This window comes from Toxotes jaculatrix, chromosome 1 (assembly GCF_017976425.1).
Source record: "Toxotes jaculatrix isolate fToxJac2 chromosome 1, fToxJac2.pri, whole genome shotgun sequence".
NCBI lineage: Eukaryota > Metazoa > Chordata > Actinopteri > Toxotidae > Toxotes > Toxotes jaculatrix.
In genome coordinates, this window is record NC_054394.1 from 14947424 (window position 1) to 14968403 (window position 20980).

The 20980-nt window shown below is 39.0% G+C and overlaps 1 protein-coding gene across 1 annotated transcript in view; it reads left to right on the forward strand.

Annotated features, from left to right (window-relative positions):
- LOC121182366 (CUB and sushi domain-containing protein 1-like) overlaps positions 1–20980 on the forward strand; it is a 282979-nt gene that overhangs the window by 159317 nt on the left and 102682 nt on the right. The window contains exons 17-25 of the mRNA XM_041038832.1: positions 286–424; positions 1425–1612; positions 1811–1999; positions 6016–6132; positions 6339–6554; positions 7397–7585; positions 9845–10014; positions 16552–16708; positions 19182–19373. Of these exons, the coding sequence (XP_040894766.1) occupies positions 286–424; positions 1425–1612; positions 1811–1999; positions 6016–6132; positions 6339–6554; positions 7397–7585; positions 9845–10014; positions 16552–16708; positions 19182–19373 (1557 nt within the window). The remainder of the gene's footprint in view (positions 1–285; positions 425–1424; positions 1613–1810; positions 2000–6015; positions 6133–6338; positions 6555–7396; positions 7586–9844; positions 10015–16551; positions 16709–19181; positions 19374–20980) is intronic.

The window sequence follows — 20980 nt, forward strand, 5'->3', positions numbered from 1 at the left end:
ATTTTTTGACACAAATATACTTGATTTTCACCTTTTTCAAACATGAGCAACTCAAAATTGTTTACTATAGTGCCAGATTGTCACAGCATAATTTCTGAAGGTAAATGTTTATGTATGAAATCTAGAAATTCAGAAAAGGATTAGGGAGCTAAAATAAATTGAGCAGATGATGAATCTGCTAACTCGCTGAAATATGAGCGTTGTGCTCACAGTTACAAGAAAAAATGATTAATTTCTCTCTCAGCCTGTGATGGTGTTTGTGTGTGTGTGTTTATTTCCCTGTAGCTCCATGTGGAGGCCATCTCACCGCTCCTACTGGTGTTCTGTTGTCTCCTGGTTGGCCTTCCTTTTATAAAGACTCTCTGAGTTGCCAATGGGTGATTGAAGCACAAACAGATCATGCTGTGAAGATACACTTTGACAGGTAAGTTATTTGGTTATATAGTTAAAGAGATATGTTCTGTCAGGTTTGTTAATATTCTCTTATATTACTAAAGTAATTAGTCAGATTGTCTTTAATAGGATAATATAGTCATAAAGTCATTTCTAAGTTTGTGAGCTAGTATGTTATTTAGTTAGTCTTTCAGAGGCATCGTAAGTTAGATTTAAATGTAGTTGCAGAGTATCTGCTGCACTAAATGATTGATGTTGGCTTTTTACACATTTCCACTGGAAGCCAGCCAAGAGCAGATGCAGCGTAGCCTGACATTGCTGTAGAAGAAATTTGTCTTCTTGGGAAGTGATGCAAAGGTCACGTTAACTTCAGTCATGTCTGGTGCAGGGGCTTGATAACTGTTCAGTTATCTGGTCAGATATTATTATTCAGATATTCAGCTCTGTGTCAGTGGTTCCCAACTGTTGGCTTTCTATCCAACCAAACAGTCAATTTCATTCATGCGATGCCCTTTTTCTAAATCTGCCATTCTTTGATGGATGTGATGAATAGACTCATAACCAGGGTCCCAAGAACCAACTCCGGTTCTCAGGGTCTTGCAGCCACAACTGTAGGTGATTGCCCAGTCAATCAACAATTCAGTTACTCGGGTTGGAGTACAGGCAATCTGTACTCATTCAGGAGTATTCATTCACAAGTAAGTGAGAGGGAGATAGCAAGTCAGTTCATTTATTTGAATAGGCAGGTAGAATGTGAATCAGTCACTTTTGTCATTTCAGTTAACCTAGCAGGTCATCAGTCTGTTATTGCTAAATGTTCTGTGCCTACAATAGATGACTTCAACAAAATGAACATTTCTGTTAATTACTCCTCCAGGCTAGAATGTGTTTGTTGTTTTAATGTAGTTTGCAGCTGATTATAAAGAGATGTTTGCTGTTCGTTGCATTACCTTGCACAGAGATTACGTATGCCAGTCATATAAATGTTTGTTTGTTTGTTTTGTTGTGTTTTTTTGCCTGTGTTTGTCTAGGTTTCAGACAGAGGTCAACTATGACACACTGGAAATCAGGGATGGCCCCTCAGCCTCCTCTCCACTGATCGGTGAATACCATGGCACCCAAGCACCTCATTTCCTGATTTCCACGTCCAACTTCCTGTTCCTGTTGTTCACTACAGACAACAGCCGCTCTGCAGCAGGCTTCAGCATCAGATATGAAAGTAAGGCTTATTGACTGACCGATAAGAATGTGTGGTAGATGCACTCTGAATTGCTTATAGGTTTCACACAGAGCAAGAAAATGTTTCTTAGTGTTTTCTGAGAACAAACCAGCTTAAAAAAAATATAAATTACCCACACACACATATACAATCATCCTCTTGACTGTAGTATTTGTGCTTGTGTGATGTGATTCACAGGTGTGAAAATGGAGTCAGACTCTTGTCTCGATCCTGGTATCCCAGTCAATGGTCGTCGCCATGGCAGCAGCTTTTCCATTGGCTCCCGTGTCTCATTTACATGTGACCCAGGATACACACTGAGTGATCAGGAGCCAATTGTTTGTGAGCAGAATCATCAGTGGAGTCACGCTCTTCCCAGTTGTGATGGTGAGAATCTTTCTCTTTTTCATGTTAGCCCTCTTGAAAAAGGCCAGTAGTGGAATTTAAGAGCAAGAATTATGTGATAGTGTGAGAAACTCATTCACATGCTGGATTATGGAGTGAGTGTGAAGTTCTCTAAACACAGGAAACAGTGAAATTCTGGTCATCAAGGAAAAGTTATAGGCAGGAACACTGTAATGCCTCTGTCAAGAAAGCCGAAAAAGAAGAAATTTCCTGTGCAAACTGAACCAGCAGGACAGTGTCGTCACCTTGTTCCTTTTCCTCAGAGCACAGAGCCCTTTCTCACCATGTGGTGCTTAAAACAGAACAGAGCTGATAAGAGGTTTGTAAATAGTCTTGTCAAAAGCTGTACTAAATCTTATGCTTGGCTAATGAAGTGATCCTGATCTGAATTTAATATTGGACAAAAAAACAAGGGGCCTGATTGATTATGTAAGCTTTGGAGATGATGTTTTTAATTTCTCCAACTGAACACTGCACCTAAGAAACAGTAGCATCAGCTCATTGTTGTGGCACTTTGGAGCCTCTCCAGCACTGCAGAACAAGATAGTATTGCATCATCCATTGAAACTGTGAAAATTTGATAAACACTGCAGTTTGTTAGACCACGACTACATTAATTTAGCTCCTTTACTATGTCCATCCATCTTTCCATTATCTGTACTGTAGCTCCTTATCCATGCATGGTCACAGGGGGGTGGAGCCTATGCCAGCTGACATTGGTTTGGTTTACCCAGATCAGGAAAGCCACTTGGGCGCAGGAAAAACATGCAAATCTGACCCCAGGCCCCAGTCATTGGCCATGTTTGAACCCCAAACCTGGGCAGATGAATCTGAGAGACACTTTAGCCAATAGTCAGGCAGGCAAACATTTGGCAATAAGCAGGCAGAATCTGGCAGAGAGTGCATCAGCATCTCGCTCAGACACAACTGTGCTTCACCACAGCCGCATTCTCCACTGTAAATATTTTTCAGCAGAGTGTCTCCAGCTGTGTATTTGTTGTGTTTAAGAAAAGTTTAGGGATAGTGAAGTGTCATATGACATGTATAGTTTATTCTTTTAAATATCACAACACAAACATAATGAATAACTTAACATGATCAAAAAATAAAATAAAATAAACCCAAGCAATATTACATAAATGATACAATCCAGTCAGTGCATGTATAAAAATACTAAACATCATGGTCTTATTCTGGTAGAGGTAGACGGGAGTTGCAGCAGCTGTTACCAGGACATCAGTAACTTCTTTCATCTAAACTGGGATATTAGAAAATGCTATTCCCACGTCTTCTACTTTTTTCCATTTCACTAGATGTTAGATGGCAGCCATAGTGTTAACTGTACAATCAATCCCCACTCCAGACTACACACTACCACAATGGCCCAAGCTGGACTTTCAGCCTCAGTGACATTATGGGGGTCAACAGGCACTACTGAAACAGATGCTCACTGGCTACTCGCAGGCCATCTCACTCAACGATTGCCCACAGCCTATGCTATCGGGGGAGATGAATACACAGCGTCTGATTTGATCTGCCGATTGAAAAGAATCCAATTTGAAAGCCAAAGTCAGGATGTCTCAACTTGGGAGTGAGTTCATACTGAGGCAATCTGTCTCACAGTATCAGCCATATAACATAAGCAGTTTTAAACGGCCACCGTGACATTTTCAATTTTCAGCCAAGCATGCCATCTCACCAGACAGCTGTCACATTACAAGACACACTATTTCAGAATGACACTTTACTAAAACAGTGTGCAAGCCTTGACTAAAATTCAATATGTTGTAGTTTACTGTTAGAGAAAATCATGCATCTAGAATCACGCGTCAGGTGTGTTTAAGCATGTCTGACTTTTTCATTAATCAGTTAATTACCTGCTCTAATTGCTCTTTTCTTGCCTATAGACAGAGACACTTCGAACATCCACCCAGAAAGGGCTTAGACATCTTGCATCAGTTTAGAGGAGAAAAGAGATGATCTTCAAAAACTCCCACAGATAATGATCTTATTTACATTGTCGTCTCAGACACAGTTAACCTTTCAGCAGGAGAAGTCAGACCTTTTTCTGTACACACATACACACTGCATTATGCAGCCACCAAAATTCACTATTTTGACAATATTGCATCTAAAAGAAAAAAACTAAATGATATGTAGTTCTCCCACAGGCGTGCAGAGACCATTCCCTCTCAGTAATGCCACAGTGTCTGTTGGACCCAAATCGCTCATCTTATTCCTGCAGGTCAACTAAATTGCCAAATAGATAATACACCACGCTGGCTGCTCTTTAATGTGTCAGGGAGAATATTGAAGGGGCGCTGTGACATTTTAAAGCTTGCAGTTGGTACCAAGACAACAACTTGTTAAAAGTGACCAAAGTCGCAGAATCCATTTTAGTAAAAAAAAAAAAAAAAAGAAAAATGCCATGACATACTATAAGAGGGAGATAATTAAAGCTAGAGAAAAACATGTAGGAGGAATGTAGCTGACATGTGGTATATCTTTCTCTGTTTGCCTCTCCACTCCCCAAGCCATATCTTTCTTTATCGGTTTCTCTGTCCGCATTCAGGCTCATACTTCTGTTCTCAACATTGAAGACCACTACACTTTGATTTTCCTCACAGTTTTTTTTTTTTTTTGTTCAAGTTGTGAATGGTCTTTCTTTCTGTCTTATTCTTTTTCTTTTACTTGCATTGTTATAGAGCTCACACTTTCACACACATTAACAATCTGTCTGTATCCTCACACATACATACTGAAGTATGCACCTTTAGACACAGTAGATACACTAATGCACACACAGACATCCACACACGTCTCTCTCAGCAAGGGTCGTTTAGTCAGACAGTGTCCTAGTTTTATTTGAATCCTGATGGGAATGTGAAGAAAAACTGGCACTGGTTACCGCAACGCACACAAGACAGCTAGTCAGAGAGAGAGAGAGAGAGAGAGAGGGGGAGGGAGAGAGAGAGAGAGAGAGAGAGAGAGAGAGAGAGAGAGAGAGAGAGAGAGAGGGAGGCTATCATCAGAGCTACTCAACTCAACTCCAGCTCTGTTGAAATATGATATGGAATGAGATGGAGGGAAAGACACTGATAGACAGAGAGACAAGGGAGGGAGATGCGGACACACAGCAGCTCTCCTCACACACACACACACACACCCAGGAGTAGCTGCAGTATGAAGCTGCAACATTTGTGTTCAAAAAGTCAAGTCAAAATAGTAACTATTCATTTTACAAACCTTTCACCAAATTAATCATCATACATACATAAATAGGCAGAGGGAAACCTTCAGCAGTCAGACAGGAGGGGCATTAACTTATAAGTGGAGAAAAAGCATTACTGTCTCTGATTTAGTTTATAGTCCAGGATGTGTTTGCTCCATAGCTAAGAAAAACACTCTTTTTGTTTTCATGCCAGTCAAACACCTGTAAGCCCTTTAAATTATTTATATTTAAGTCAGCTGAACTGATTAGGGTTGAAAGGGGTGGAAGCACAGTGACAGAGAAAAAAAGAGTCAATATATTATCTTAGTTCAACAGTCTCTAATGCAACACAAGCCCTCTTCTACTCTTGTTACTATAGTATTTTCCATTCAGCTCTATCCCAAATGAGTTTTTCCTTTTCTATATCAGCGGTTTGTCTTTGTGTGGAGGCTGAGGTGTCTGGTAATACTCTCACGGTTTTTAACAAACCACTCTCCCTTTGTCACATTTTTGTCTCCTGTTTGTTTTTGTTTATGCATTATGGGCATCTCTGGCCTTTTGCCCTTTGTTTCTCTTTCTCTGTAGCTGTATGCAGAAGCTGCATTTTTGTTTATCTTCAACTATTTACTGTATGTGTTGGACAAAAAATACAATCTACACATTTCTGATTATTTGATACTTCGTTAAGAAACACAAATGAAAAAATGAAGACATCAGTTAGGAATTGATGATTAATGTCTTCTCCTGCTCTTTTCCACCCTTCTCTGTCTGTCATTTTTTTCTTTAGCTCTTTGTGGAGGCTATGTTTATGGTAAAACGGGGACTATTCTGTCTCCTGGCTTTCCCGACTTTTACCCTAACTCTCTTAACTGCACCTGGACTATAGAGGTCTCTCATGGAAAAGGTAAGAACACACATACACAAACATGATGGAAACATCCATTAATTTACTTTGCTCTGATTTCATTCCTCATATGTTAATAAACTGGTTTATCAGACTAACTGTGTGTCTTGTACTATATATCTATCCACCCATCCATGCATCCATCTGTCCATCCATTCTTCCATTCATCTGCCCTTCCGTTCATCTATTCATCCATGAATTTCCAGGCGTCCATCTGGTTTTCCACACTTTCCATCTGGAGGAGAACCATGACTACCTGTCCATCACTGAGGATGGGAATTTCCAGGTGCCAGTAGCTCGACTCACTGGCTCAGTGCTGCCCCCTAGTGTCAAAGCAGGACTCTATGGGAACTTCAGCGCTGAGCTACGATTTATATCAGATTTTTCCATGAGTTATGAAGGCTTTAATATTACTTTCTCAGGTAAGAAAACTGGAATAAAAGTTGTGTTTTTTGTTACCATGAATGTAGCAGACAATAAATCTGACTAATTCTGTTTACAGACTTAGGCCTAAATCTTTCTAAGATGACAGACCAAACAGACAACAAACAGGAAAGGTTGAGTTACATGGTTGTATTCCATGTGATAACATGGTCCTTTACAAAGGCAGAGAGCAGTAACCACAGAAACTGGAAAGTTTAGAAAAAAGGGCTTGAAATTGCCCTGTAAAAGATACTGTAACAGTTAAGTTGTTAAACCCAATTTTACCTTTAAGTAGGACTAGCTCATCTAGCATAATTTTTTTCAGTTATTAAGATGTTGGAACATTAAAAGTGATCAATAACCAGAAACAGTACAAGTTGACAAATTAGGTTTTCCTAAGGCTATATCTCCAGCTAGCCTTAACTAGGTGGCGTGCAGTAACTGTAGTTTGGATTTAAGTGGTTTTAAATATGTTATATTATATATATATTTAATTATATTAAATTGCAAAATGTACAGTATAATATAAAGTTAAATAGCCAAGAAATCCTGGTCTTCGCAAAATTTTGAAATGTTTAGTTTTGTGCGGCAATATTGTGATTCATTGCGATCAAGATAACGTTTCAAATTTTTAACCATTATCTTAAATCATGTTACGTGGCATATGTCTCATACATTACTGTCCCAGGTTTAAAGTTTAAAAATTCTTAAATGTAATTAATTTCCTTCTTTTTCTATGCCTTAGTCTGAATGACATTCAAACAGTTCATTTCACACCACTTTAGTCTCTTCAGTGTTTTTTTTTTTTTTGTTTTTGTTTTTTCCTCTCCTGGATGTGTAGAGTACGACTTAGAGCCATGTGAAGATCCCGGTGTACCAGCGTTCAGCAGGAGGATGGGATTCAGATTTCAAGTTGGCGACTCGCTGGCCTTCTCTTGTTTCCATGGCTACCGACTTGAGGGAGACAGCAAGATCACTTGTCTAGGAGGAGGCAGGCGGGTCTGGAGCAACACACTACCACGATGTATAGGTAAGAGAGTCAAGTAGACAAACTGACTAGTGTCTCAGCGAAAATGTAAAATGATTTGACATTATACAAAACACAAATGAAAGAAACTGCTTTTCTTTTGTTTTTGTTTTTTTTTTATTCAGACATAGTTGTTTCGAAAGTGAGCATTACACTGAACTTTCCTCACACAGGATTGCTTTTTGTACACAACATTATATAAAGCAATGCTGCAGTGTCAAAAGTATTTCGGCCATTATATTTATAGTTTCGAGTGGTTTATCTTCTGTGACAATAACTGGTAGCTTGTAAAATAAGATTTTCAAATTAACTTCTTTGCTATATGAATAAGCCCAGAGGTGAAGTATCAGCATTTTCATGGTTGTAATTCACCAATATTTTATTGCTGACAATATGGTAATTTACAATTATTTGACTGGTTGAGTGCTGGTTTTATTTGCCAGGATTTGGCTTTTAGCAGGTCATAATTTGCTGGTATTTGATGAGTATCAGTGTTTCCTTGGATGCTGATGGTAATTTATGAGAGTCTGACTGGTGGCTGCTGGTAATTTCCAAGCCCCAAAAAGAGCAGACTGAAACTGCTATAATAGCATTATCTGTCAAGAGATCAGGCCTGACTAAGAGGAAACTGAGCAACAGCAGCTGGCAACGTACACTGGGTTCATCTCTCTCCCTTTTATTCTTCCCTCTTATATCCCTCTCCTTAGCTTTCTGTCTCTCTTTCTAACTTTCTAAATGTTTCTCCACCTCTCCCTCTGTATTTGGACAGACCTTGGGTAGATAATTAGGGCATTAGCTGTTTTATGAAAAGTGTTAATACGGTGACTTTTGTTACTCCCCTTTTCCCATTTCTAATTTCTCTTTGCACATTTTCAAAGGGCTCTTGTCTTGGTTCATCTGCTAGCTTCTCCTCTTTTCCAGTTCTCTCCATCTTCTCCCCCTTCACCATCTTCTCTTCTCTCATCCCCACTTTACAGTGCAGTCTTAAAAGAATTTCAGAAGAATTGCTGGTAGCATCCTTGAATTTATGCTCCTTATCTCCTGTCCTAATCTGCTTTAAAAACTGCAGAACATTTGCAAAAATGTTGTTTTGAATTTCAGGTTTGCTCAGAGCTGATAAACACTACACATCTTTTTTTTCTATGTGAGTTTCATATTGTTTCACACCGCCTTCTCTCTTGTCTATCTCATTACTTCCATTTCCTCTTTATCCCTTCCAAGCAGTGGTGGTCCTTCTCAGTGGGAGTTAAAAGCCTGCTCAGCTCGCTTCTTTTCTCCTCTCCTCATTTACATATGACAAAACTCTATTTGCACAAAGTACCACTTATTTGAATTCCTAAACTTTGATAGGCACTGCACCTGCTAGATAATTCTGTATGATTTATAGGAAATACATTTTCTAACAAATTAATCCAGACCTGCTTTTATGCAGTGTTTTTCATTTTGCCCTCTTTTTTTAATCTTTTGCATTTAATGTTTAATTGCTTTTCTTTTAAATGTATTTCACTGTTCGTTGTACTTGATGTTATTGTTTTATTTAAAGTACATTTCAAACAAGTGCCTTTAAGCAGATTTATACTGTATGGTTCATTATTATTATCATCATTATTATCATGCCTGCTGAGCTGAATAAGGTTTGTGGTAATGAAGGACATGGTTTTCTCTAATCTCTCTTTTCAAAGATTCAGGATTCAAAAGGTTTATTGTCATCTGCACAGTACAAAGCAGCTGTTCACACTATGCAATGATATGCGTTTTTTGCCACTCTCCCTTCACACATTGCTATGTTAAAAAAATAGGTCTTACAAAAGTACAAGTGAAAGATATAGTAAAAGAAATAGCATCTACATATGTACAGAATTTTTAACAATTTAAAAAAGAAAAACAAAAGGTAAATGAAATAATAGCTGAATATGTACAGATATAATTTAAAAGAAAACACAGTAGGGTGCCAAACAAAGAGTAACGCAAAGAGTGACAGTGTCCATATAAAGTGACCTCAGCAAAGAGTAACAGTGTCCATATAAAGTGACCTCAGCAAAGAGTAACAGTGTCCATGTAAAGTAACCGGTAGTTAAAGTGGTCGTGTGTGTGGTGTGTGTGTGTGTGAGAGAATTGTGAGAACTGTGAGTTTTGTCCTCTATTTTTTTTTTTTTTACACTCCAGGCCAAACCAGATATTCTGACTGCTCATAAATAATATGCTAGAATTGCTGTGATTTTGATCCATAGTGTGCCTGTCCCCTTTATTCTCTTGCTGTAGCTGAGTGTGGAGCCTCCTCACTTGGACCAGAGGGCGTCCTCCTTTCTCCGAACTTCCCCTCCAACTATGATAATAACCACGAGTGCATTTACCGCATCACTACCGAAAAGGGCAAAGGAATCAGGCTGAAAGCTGAGAGCTTCTCATTGCAAGATGGAGACTATCTCAAGGCATGTGTTCTCGCACACACACACACACACACACACACACACACACACACACACACACACACACACACACACACACACACGCAAATACGATCAGATTTTGCTGGCATGATCATTAAAAAAGTAAAAGTAATATGTCAAAAAAGAAACAGAACAAAACAAACACAATGTTTGATGCAGTGGCCATGCACTTAGATCATAAATGTATACACTTTTATTAACATTTTTATTAACACTGGCATTTACAACATGTTTTGGTTAGTGCTTCATCAGGCGCTGCAGTGTGTAATGCCACTTTCTGTTTTTTTTAAACAGTGGTTCGTTATGTATTCAAATGAGAGGTTAACAATTCCAAGCCTTTCAGTCTAATTCACTTGTAAGGATTTAGAGTGAAAACATAAACGTATCTGAGGATTCCACTATGTAATATAATAATATAATATATGGCGGCATTTGTTCGAGTTTAAATTTTTTGAAATATTTTTTTCCATTCATTTTTTTCAGAGAGTCTGAATTGTATAGCCAGTAGCATTTTACTTTAATATTCACAACCACCTACTTTCTTGGAGAACATAATTGCAGATATCATTCGATGATATAACTAGAAATATCAGAATATCCACCCTCAGCCACAGCTTGACTTTAGTATGTAGTTCTTGTCAATGATTGCCACTTCATTACTTTCCTGCGCTTCCTTTGGGTTCATTTAGGCATTCATCAAGAAGTGCAGTTACCTATATGAAGCCAGAGTAGCTCTAAATTGAACAAAAATTCCGGAGAGGTTTCCATGGTTTGATTACGCCCTCTTCTTTGTTTAACACAACAGCGAGGAACAACCTTGAATGGGAATTTCTCTTCTATATATTTTATCTCTATACCGAATAGTCATTTTTATGTTGTACTGCTGAGCGCAAAGTTTCCCAACACAATCCTCAAAGCCCATTCTGTAAGCCTTTGTTCTAGCCTTGCACACCTGGTCCAATTAAGATGTCAGGGAATGTGTAGTCCTTAATTATATGAGGTGTGCAAGAACAAGGCTGGAGTGAAATACGTGAACAACAGGAAAGGCTTTGAATCCTTGGTTTATCCAGTATGTAGTTAAATTGTATTACCAAGGTTTGCCCTAGATGCTGGATGTGTTAAACATTGTTGTAAGAAGCAATAACATCCCTGCAGGGGTTTATTACCCATGTTCTCTATTAGTGCTGATTGAGCTCCTGCTGCAGTGGCCATCCATGGCTGAATGAATACATGAGAAACAGAGTCACAAAAGGATCAGTTCTGCCTCTCGTTTCCTCTCTTTTAGATTCCAGATGTTGTAGCTGTAAATCAACCTTTGTAAACCTGTTAAAATAAATCTGCAAAAGAAAGTCAAGTTTAAGATTTCTAATTGTAAAAAAGACTTGTATTTGTATGTATAAGAGAGACTCTTTTGTCAACTAATAATATCAGTGGAGAGGTTACACAGAGACACTTTAAAAAATGTGCTTTAGTGAACATCTGTAAACACATACAAAGCAGAAAATTGTGTGTAAAACTCGGCACTCAAAATTAAAGCTGAAGTTACAAGTATGAATTTTGACACTGTTTTTACACCTGAATCGGACTGGATTGACTGGACTGACTGGATTTATAGGAATTATTTTTGAATATCACTTTACAAGCTCAAAATCTTTTTGACCCTAACTTGAGCCTATAGACACAAGTTTGATCTGCAATATGTTATCATGGTTCTTCTCAGTCTGCTGGGGCCCTCATGAATTTTAAGTATTTGTCTTGAGTTGTCACAGTATATCTGTATAAGGAATTAATTGAAGTGTTTACATGGTATAAACCTGGATGTGCATACTTGTCTATGTCTGAACTACAAAGAGAATTGCAGATGTTCCCAAGGCTCATAATTCCTCATAAGTCCTCTCTCGGGTACATGTGCCCACTTCATTGTCAGTTAGGAGCAGCTGCATGAGCTGTTTTACAGTCTTGATGCTGTCCTACAGACATCGTCTAAAACTGTTTCTATTCACAATGTCTCTTAGCGGTATTAGGCCTGAGGGCATGGTTAAGCCAGTATGTGGTTAGAGTGTATTATCAGTATTAGGCCTAGAGCATTGGCTGAGCCTGTCTGTGATTAGATTGTGTTAGCAGGTTTCTCCCTGACTTTTAGAGAGGCTCAACATCATTGTAAAAGGTGGAAATGTTCCCAGTGGAAAAGGTATTAAAAAAACCCTTAAGGAAAGGACAGTAACACCAAGACAGTTAACCGACATAAACATGATTAAATATTCCCTGTATATTTGAGAAGATGAGGATGCAACCACCAAGACTGGAGAGCAGACAAAGACATTTTCTCTTTTTCAAATTATGACTGTGATCTTCACAAGACATTTGACACAGTATTTACTGTAATAAATTGATTCCTTATCAGAAAATAACATTAACAGATGAACAAAGTACAGAGAACGACGAGATCACAAAAGTTAATGAGAATACACTGGATTCTAACATAGGACGGAAGACTGGTTACAAGAATGATACATCACGTTTAACATAGGGCATTTAAGAATATTAGATTTTTGGCTTCAATTTAGATAGTTTGGATCCAAATGACTGATAATGAATAACTTTTTAAATTAAATGAAAAGTGTCTCTAAGTGCAGTTTTTCCCTCTCTCCTTGTTGCAATATAGTCCTGTAGTGAGGTGATGTACAGACAGTACAGTACAAAATGGTATGATGGTAATTCAACATGTTTGACCATGTTAGTTAGACATGATAATTAATAGTCACATTATTGAACACATACAGGAACCCTAACCTTAACCAACACAAATAAATGCCTCACCCTAACCCTTTTCCTAACCCTAATCTAAGCCTAATTCTAACCTGAGCACTAAAGCCAAGTCTTAACCCTCATACAGACCTTTTAAACTTGTGAGGACTGGCCAAAATGTCCTCACGATGCTGGTTTCAAAGCAGTATTTATCCACACAACCCTGGGAAGACACACACACACAGTCTGTCACGTAAATAGGCAAATATCCTCTATCATGTTGTGATTTACACTATTCTAACATTACTACTAAAGATGAATAATTAATCAAATCTACCTCCATGAAAGAATCCTTGTTTTAGTTACTAGGTGTGTTTTGCAGAACAAAAGTGTCAGGCGATGACTTTTGTTTGGGTTCCATCACAATATTGTACATGGTAAAAAAACTATTTACATTTTCATTCCAACATCAAGGAATTGCCCTTAGCAGTAATTTCTGTTGGTAAAGTCACTTATAGATACAAGGAAGTGAGTTGGATGGCGCACATGTGTATGGATCAGCATTTTGTTCAGGAGGCTGCTATGACTGGCGAAACTCATGAGAAACCGATGATTAGTCAAATTTAATGAAAAGTTGCATTGATTGGACAAAATTGCAAGGTCACAGAGAATTCACAGAGATCGGCTGAATTTGCGTTAACATTGCAACAGCCTGAGGGACCGATTAGAGTGCTGGTTATTTTGAATTTCTGTTGTGTGGCCAACATCTCATCACTTTTCCTCTAGCGTCACCCTCCAATCAAACAAGACCTAGTCAAAACCTGGTATATGGCTGAACTGCGTATGGTCAATGTGTGAAGTGAGGATTTAGTATAGTCATCTTGTGTGATGTGTATAGCATTTATAAGGACAATGACTAGTAATGTACAACATGTTTGTTAATTATAACTTTCCCAAAGAATTAGCAGAAAGCAGAAAACTATAATCAACTGGAAGGAAAGCCCCAAAGTGCCACTTAGGCTAGCAATTAGCATGCCACTCCCCAGGCTAACAGTAATGGAGCCAATGCCTGTTACTGCAGCTGAACACTCTGAACGCAAACCATTTGTTTCACAGTTCCTGCATGCTTTAGGCTCAAATCTCCTGTAACATATGGACCAGCTCATTACAACAGTTTTTGCTATTGGCTACGTTTTTTTCCCTGGCACTGTTAAAGAAAGGACTAACCAAGCTCAATTCACGTTAAAATGTCCTCTGATACAATTCTCGACCAAACTTAGTCAGATGTACACCAGCCCTGAAGAAAAAAAAAGATAGGGTGAGAAAGTAACAAAGTGGGGGTGTGGAGGAATTGTTATGAAAATAGAGGTGGAAGGAGACTGAGCAAAAGAGAGGGAGAGAGAAAGTCAGACAGACAGAGAGAGGAGGGGTGGCAGATGGTGACATGTTGATTTATGAGCCGCAGGGCTTTTCATTAACCATACCGAGTTTTACTGAAACGGAGAGAGGATAGAGAGAAACCAAGAGAGAAGAAGAAAGCAAGAGAGACAGGCAGCGAGATGCAAAAGTGGGGGACACTGACAGAATGCGAGGGATGTGGGGAAGGAGGCAGAGGGAAGGAAAATAAAGTTTAAGGGAGTAAAATTACAGATACTGTGATACCTTTTTTCAAATTTTGCTCATTTTCACACTGCCCTTTCCCATATCTCTATATCCGCTCTATCCTATTTACGCTATCCATCACAACCACACACCCAACACACAGAAGCTCCTGCTCTGGTTTCATGTAGAGGTGTCTCCTCTGACTGGCAATACTTGTAGAGAACGAACAGTACATCGCCTTTGCCCTTTTTCTTTGGCGTTCCTGCCACCTGCAGACCTGTCACCACCAATCTGTGGAAATGTCCCCAGCTGCCAAATATAAGCATGAGCAGTTGACATTTATATCCCAGCTGTGAGATAGTATTATGAGGCACTTCAGAGTCCTAATTCTCCCATTCAAACTGCAGTCAAAAGAAGACTGCACTTCCCCAACAACTGCTCCTCTACTGGTTATATTAAAGCTGCATTCATCCCTAGGAGAGAGTGGACTCCAAAACAAACTGCAGTGTAGTGCAGTATCAAATACATAGCACCTGTAAGCTTGAAAAACTGGCCCTTCGAATTTTAAACATAATCCATGTAAATGTCTCTAACCTCTTTTTCAGTGTAATCCCCTACCCTTCTCTCCCTCTCACAGGATGTTGCGAACAATATTCTCACTAACAAATACTAAAATAAGGCTAAATACAAATTTGGAGATAGCACAGCTTCCTTTGTTGTACGTATCTGTGTTAACTTACTTTGGTTCCAAACAACAAGAGCACAGTTTTGTTTCTGTGCTACAAACAAAACTGCATAATGTGTCATATTTTGGAGAAAACAAAAGTAAATAGAACATTTTGTGACTGAATGTGCTGCAGTAGTGATTTGAGCACATGAGCCCTTCAACTAGATGCTGTTACACTTTGTCATTTGTATGATATTTTACTCTGCTTGTTTGTGTTTCCAAGGTGCAGAGATCTTTCTGGCAGCCATTACTCCACCCTCTCTATCTCCTTGTCTCACAGCGCTCATTTGAAATAAATGACTTCCAGCTGTTTTGTCTCTTGTTTGTGCTGCCAGTAACAGGTTGATGATCGTAATGCAAACGATGAGAAGCAAAACTGTTAGGGGATCAAAAAGTAAGATTGAGTCGAGAAAGCCAAAAATTCTAACATCTTCAGCAATTTCACACCTCCTCCAATATGCATGACAGCATCTCAAACCAAGTCACACACACACACACACACACACACACAGACGTTGACTTGCTGTTTTGAACAGAGTTTAGTTAACAGTAGAGAACATGCATACTGAGGCTTCTACTTTTTACCGACAGTTTCAAGGAAACACACGGTATTACTCATCAGTGATTTCCTCTGTCAGAGCCATTTTAACAGCACAACTTTTCAGAATAAAAACAAAAAGTTGGAACACTAATCACAGCTGGAGACACCCTCAACAGTGAGTGAGCTACTTTTTTATTTTTCATCGAGAGCTCGCAACATCCCCTCTGCCAATGCACGAATTAAAGTGATACTCGAATCTGATGCTTCCCACAGGTCCTAGACAAGGCTTAAACTGCAAAATTCAAACTAACATTCTCACTCCACCACATTTGTGGCAAACAACATTTCAAATAAGGTAACCGATTTATTTACCCACCATGAAACCCCTCAACATTTTGTTTCTTTACTCTTCAGAACAGATAAAAATCTTAATGGTTTAACATAAAAAAAGGATGACTTCATCAGTTCTGCTGGCTGTCATAAAGCCCCTTAACAACTTTGACCTCAGCAACTTCCATGTTATGGTTGAGGCTCTATCTTTGTGGTGCTTCACAAGGTCCAGACCAATGCAAAGCTAAGCAAAGGGGCTTTTTCCTGAGGCTCAGTGAGGGTATTTATTTATTTATTTATTTATTTATTTATTTATGCCTCACTTACATTATTTGGTATTTTGGTGATTCACAGCAGGCAATACAGCAGTGCCCCTGCTGCAAGTTTTGTATCTAGTATTCCAGACCAGGTTAGCGGTGCACTGCACACCCATGTTCTGTGATATTCTCATTACTTAAATTGGTAGATTGGTAGAGATGCACTCACATAAACTTCTACAAAACCACACAAACCCGTATAACTCATGTTTTTATTCATGTTCTGCGATCTTCTCCCGTGTGTTGATTAATAGGTATATGATGGAGAGAACACTTCATCCCGTCTCCTTGGCAACTTTACACGTGATGGCATGACGGGCCATGTCATCAATAGTACCTCCAATCACTTGTGGCTGGAGTTCAACAGCAACGCCTCTGGAACCAATCAGGGCTTTCGCCTCACATATACAAGTGAGTTATCTCTGAGAAAATTAAACTTTGGATGAACTGATTAGAAACTGGGCTGCAACATAAATTGTTTTCTTTCTTTATTTCTTTCTTTCTTTCTTTCAACCATGGTTTGTGATGCTGTAGAGGGTTTGTTCAAGTATCGCTAAAGAAATTAAATATGCAGCTCTTTTGCTCTCTCTCACACACACACACACACACACACACACACACACACACACACACACACACACACACACACACACACACAGACGCAGTTTTTCTCATGCACACAAACAGTAATTTCCTAAAATTTGAGTAGCTCATCATGAAGATCCTTGTAAGGAGAAGTTTTTAATTGAAAACTTGAGCGGTGGTGATTGTGTTAGATTGCCCTCACGGATATATCTCGCGTCTGCCCTGTGCCTTAGTCAAGTAATTCTTGAGTGCTACATAGCAGACCAAAATAGGTGTCATGTACTACAAAACTCTAGAGACTACTCTTTCTCTGACAAAAAATTACCAGGCTATTTCCTTCACTTCTGACAGCTGCAAAGAGACCAACAATCACTTTACCAAGCAATTTCTGTTCAAGGTGGAGTCCAGAGTGCAACAGTAGTTTACTGAGCATACAGAGAGCGGAAATGAGCATATGAATGCTTGAAACACACATACGTACATGCACCCCGTTTCTCTCTCTTTCTCACACACACACACACACACACACACACACACATACACCTTAATGGCTTTAAAGAGAGTCTGTTAAGAAGGCAAGACCAGCTGCTGTGTAAGTCAAAGAGGCTATTAGAGGAGCATTTATCTGCAAGTCATTAAAAAAGGGTGAGAAAGTGACACATCTGGAGTGGAAGAGCGGCTGGACGGAGGGACAAACGGATGCAGGTAGATGGTATATGGATACTAGATGGATGCTCTGTGTGTCAGTTAAACCATTAGACAGCCGTTAATCTGCAAGTCATCAAACAGGAGAAGGTGACACTTTCTGCAAAGTTCTGCAACAATGGCTGAGCTGATGGATAGATGAGAGAGATTGATGGAAGGTTTAAACAGGAGAATGGAGGTAGAAGCATCTGACCAAGAGAAGCAGTGGTGGTTTCTTAAGTAGGGTCAGGGAGTGGTAAAACAGCTTTAATAGTGCACAGTTTTAGAGCTATATTTAATAGAGTAGTAAGCATTGAAGCATCTGTTTCCAAGTTATTAACAAGAAAAGTTGACAGAAGTGAGATGCATCTGTTTTACTGAAAGCGATGTAGAAGGGGATAGATAGTTGTAGACACACCTCACAAAACTGTGGAGACAGCTCACTTAAAAAGTTGCTGGCTGTATAAAAGATGTTATTACAAGGCTTTACAAGGAGTAAATTGTGATCAGACGATGAGTGCATCCTGATTTTGTGTCCCGATTCTGTCCAGAAATAACAGATAACAGGTGTTGTTTTATATATGATTACATCACTCAACAGTCAAGAGGATTGGTGGAGATTGTTCAGCTCTCTGTGCCAAGAAGACATTACACAGCCTGCACTGATAAAAGCTCAGTTTATCACGTAAACATTTTCAAACATCATTTTGTTTATTTGGATAACATTAAATGTCTCGCTGCAAGCCGAAGAGCCTGAAGGACAATCTTAGTACCTTCCTTTGCATTGTGGTCATAATCCACGGATGCTACTTTACATTCAGTATATGTGGTGGCAGTCTGGTTTGTGAATGTTATTGAGCTTGTTGAAAAGTTATTCTAAATCTCCTCTACATGTTTGGTCAGCTGATGTTCGCCCTGATTGCTCGTATCACAGGGCTTGTGAAAATTAAATGAAATGTAGACAACCAGCCAAACTTTATTGAAAAAAAAAAAAAAAACAGTTCATGACAGTGATTGGCTCACTGTTCACTTATGTCCTGTTCATAAGAGGCTGACCCGAGGGAAAGAAGATATGTCTGTGACATTGTTGTGTCTTTGTTTACCCATCTGTCTTGGAGGTGGGAAAACACACAGACATCCCTTGCAGTGTGCTCCGTCAAGTGTACAGTATGTTTGTGTTTGTGTGAGATGTGAAATTATCATTTGGTGTTTTTCCACAGTTTCATATAGGAACCATATTTTCAATCCATAAGTATAACCGCTGGTGCTGCTCACCACACATCATAATATCTCTCAGAACAGGGAGAAGCCCATACATTTTTAAAATATGATAGAAACAGGCATATGAGTCTCTAGAATCTCTAGAAATGTCCAGTAGATTTCACTGCAGCTGTCACATAGTATTTGAGCGTTAACAATGAGTGTTCAAACTTTGCATTTTCTGCAGAAGTAGTGGGATTCACAAGAAGAACAGTATGACTCTGTGTCCTCTTGTCCAAAACAGCTGTGAATCATCTGGTTAATTTATGCAATGTTGTCTTACTGCATGGACAGGAAAACCTAATCTGTGCACGTGTCCGTGTTTCCCTCTATGTGTGTCTGTGTCTCTTTCTAGGTTTTGACTTGGTACGCTGCGAGGAACCAGGTGTCCCTAGTTATGGCTATAAGATCCAGGACGACGGTCATTATGCCAACACTTTTGTTCTGTACTCTTGCAACCCTGGATACAGTCTCCATGGCAGCAGTACACTGACCTGTCTTAGCGGGGACAGACGTGTATGGGACAAACCACTTCCTTCCTGTATCGGTTAGTATGGCAGCGCACGTGCAAGTTCTATGTGCATCAATAATACAGAACTACAAAGTCTGAATTATTAACCCATGGGTGAGTTTTTTTTATACTGTTCCAAGAGAAATATGCACTGATCATCCATAACATCACAACCATCTGCGGCTTTAATGATGTGGATGAACGGGTGTGTATATATACGGTGCACACACAGGTGTAGCACCTATGTGCTACACCTATGTGTAAACAAAGCAGGGAGAAGCAGCAATCGAAGCTACTCCAGTCTCTTTCTGAGCTCCAGTACGAGCATGATGATTCAAAAGAGACAGTGAGTGAACAAGTTATTGAGTCAATACAGGTTGAATACTTTGAAAAGAGATCACAGGGACTGATCCAACACTGTGGGAAGTATTTGTAGTAGTACTAACACACCTCTGTGCACAAAAACAGGCCTTGCTGATCCATCAACTTGTGCACACAAGATGATCAGTACTTGGACTGCAGGATGTCACTGGGTATGAGATTTTAGTGTACCAGGCTGCTATGTATTTTAAGGATGGCATGGTTAAAGTGCAAAAATAGGTGATGACTGTCTGAAATTGAACTTTGATAAATTTATAATGTAAGCCAGACTACTTTCTTGTACCCTGAAGGTGCGCACAGTATTTTATGCCAAGGACTGACAGAAGCCTTAGCTTTCTGTTCTATTCTCAGCATGCACAATAAATAGAATATTCTATCAGAGACTTTTTTCAGATGCCAGAAAGTGATGTGATGTAAAAACAATATTGACTCATCTGGAGTTGTTGCTTCTTGAATAAATTTAAGATGAAATAGAAATACACACAGGTATCATGCCGTTCAAGAGCTACATGACCTGGACAACACAGACGGGAGTGAAAGTGCATCCAATTGATGATTTCATCCTGCCTTTCTTTCAGAAGTTCTTATAATTAATTTTCCCATGTCTTTTATGTGAAAATAGTCAAAGTAGTGGCAATAATTCCAGCTGGAGAAATTAAACTTTCCTTGTCTGAGCTGTTTTACTGTACGCCCACATCAACTGTGACAGGATGACTAATTATGATAAAAATGATTCTGTAAAGTCCGACTTCAGATAATTGTGACTCAGTTTTCAACAGAGAGCTACAGAGAGTGATGACAAAAGTAACAATTTATTATAACTGCAAAAACATAAAACTCCAGTCGTGCATACCGCTGGTTACAAAAATAATAAATTCTTATTGACCTAATAAGGAAAACAGCTTATTTGTAAAATTAATGTCATATAAACACGTTGAAAGAGGGACATAAAAACAACCGCATCAAAGCCATTTCAGTTTTTAGTTGAAACACCATAACGCTGAGTAAAGTATAAAAGACCTTGAAGGAAGCCTATGAGACTGCCATAAAAGCCTAATGTAATAATCAGCCATCATGTGACTGCTGCTGTGCTCTCCCACAGTATCAGGGTTTTTTTTTCAGACAGTGAAAATGAAAAAACTAAAGGTTTCTCATTTGGCATATCTAGAATATATTTGAATATTTCCCAGGTTTTGAGGTAGATAAGCTGCCAGGGGGCAGATATAGCTTTAGCTGGCACTTGGCAGCTCTTAATTAGGTTG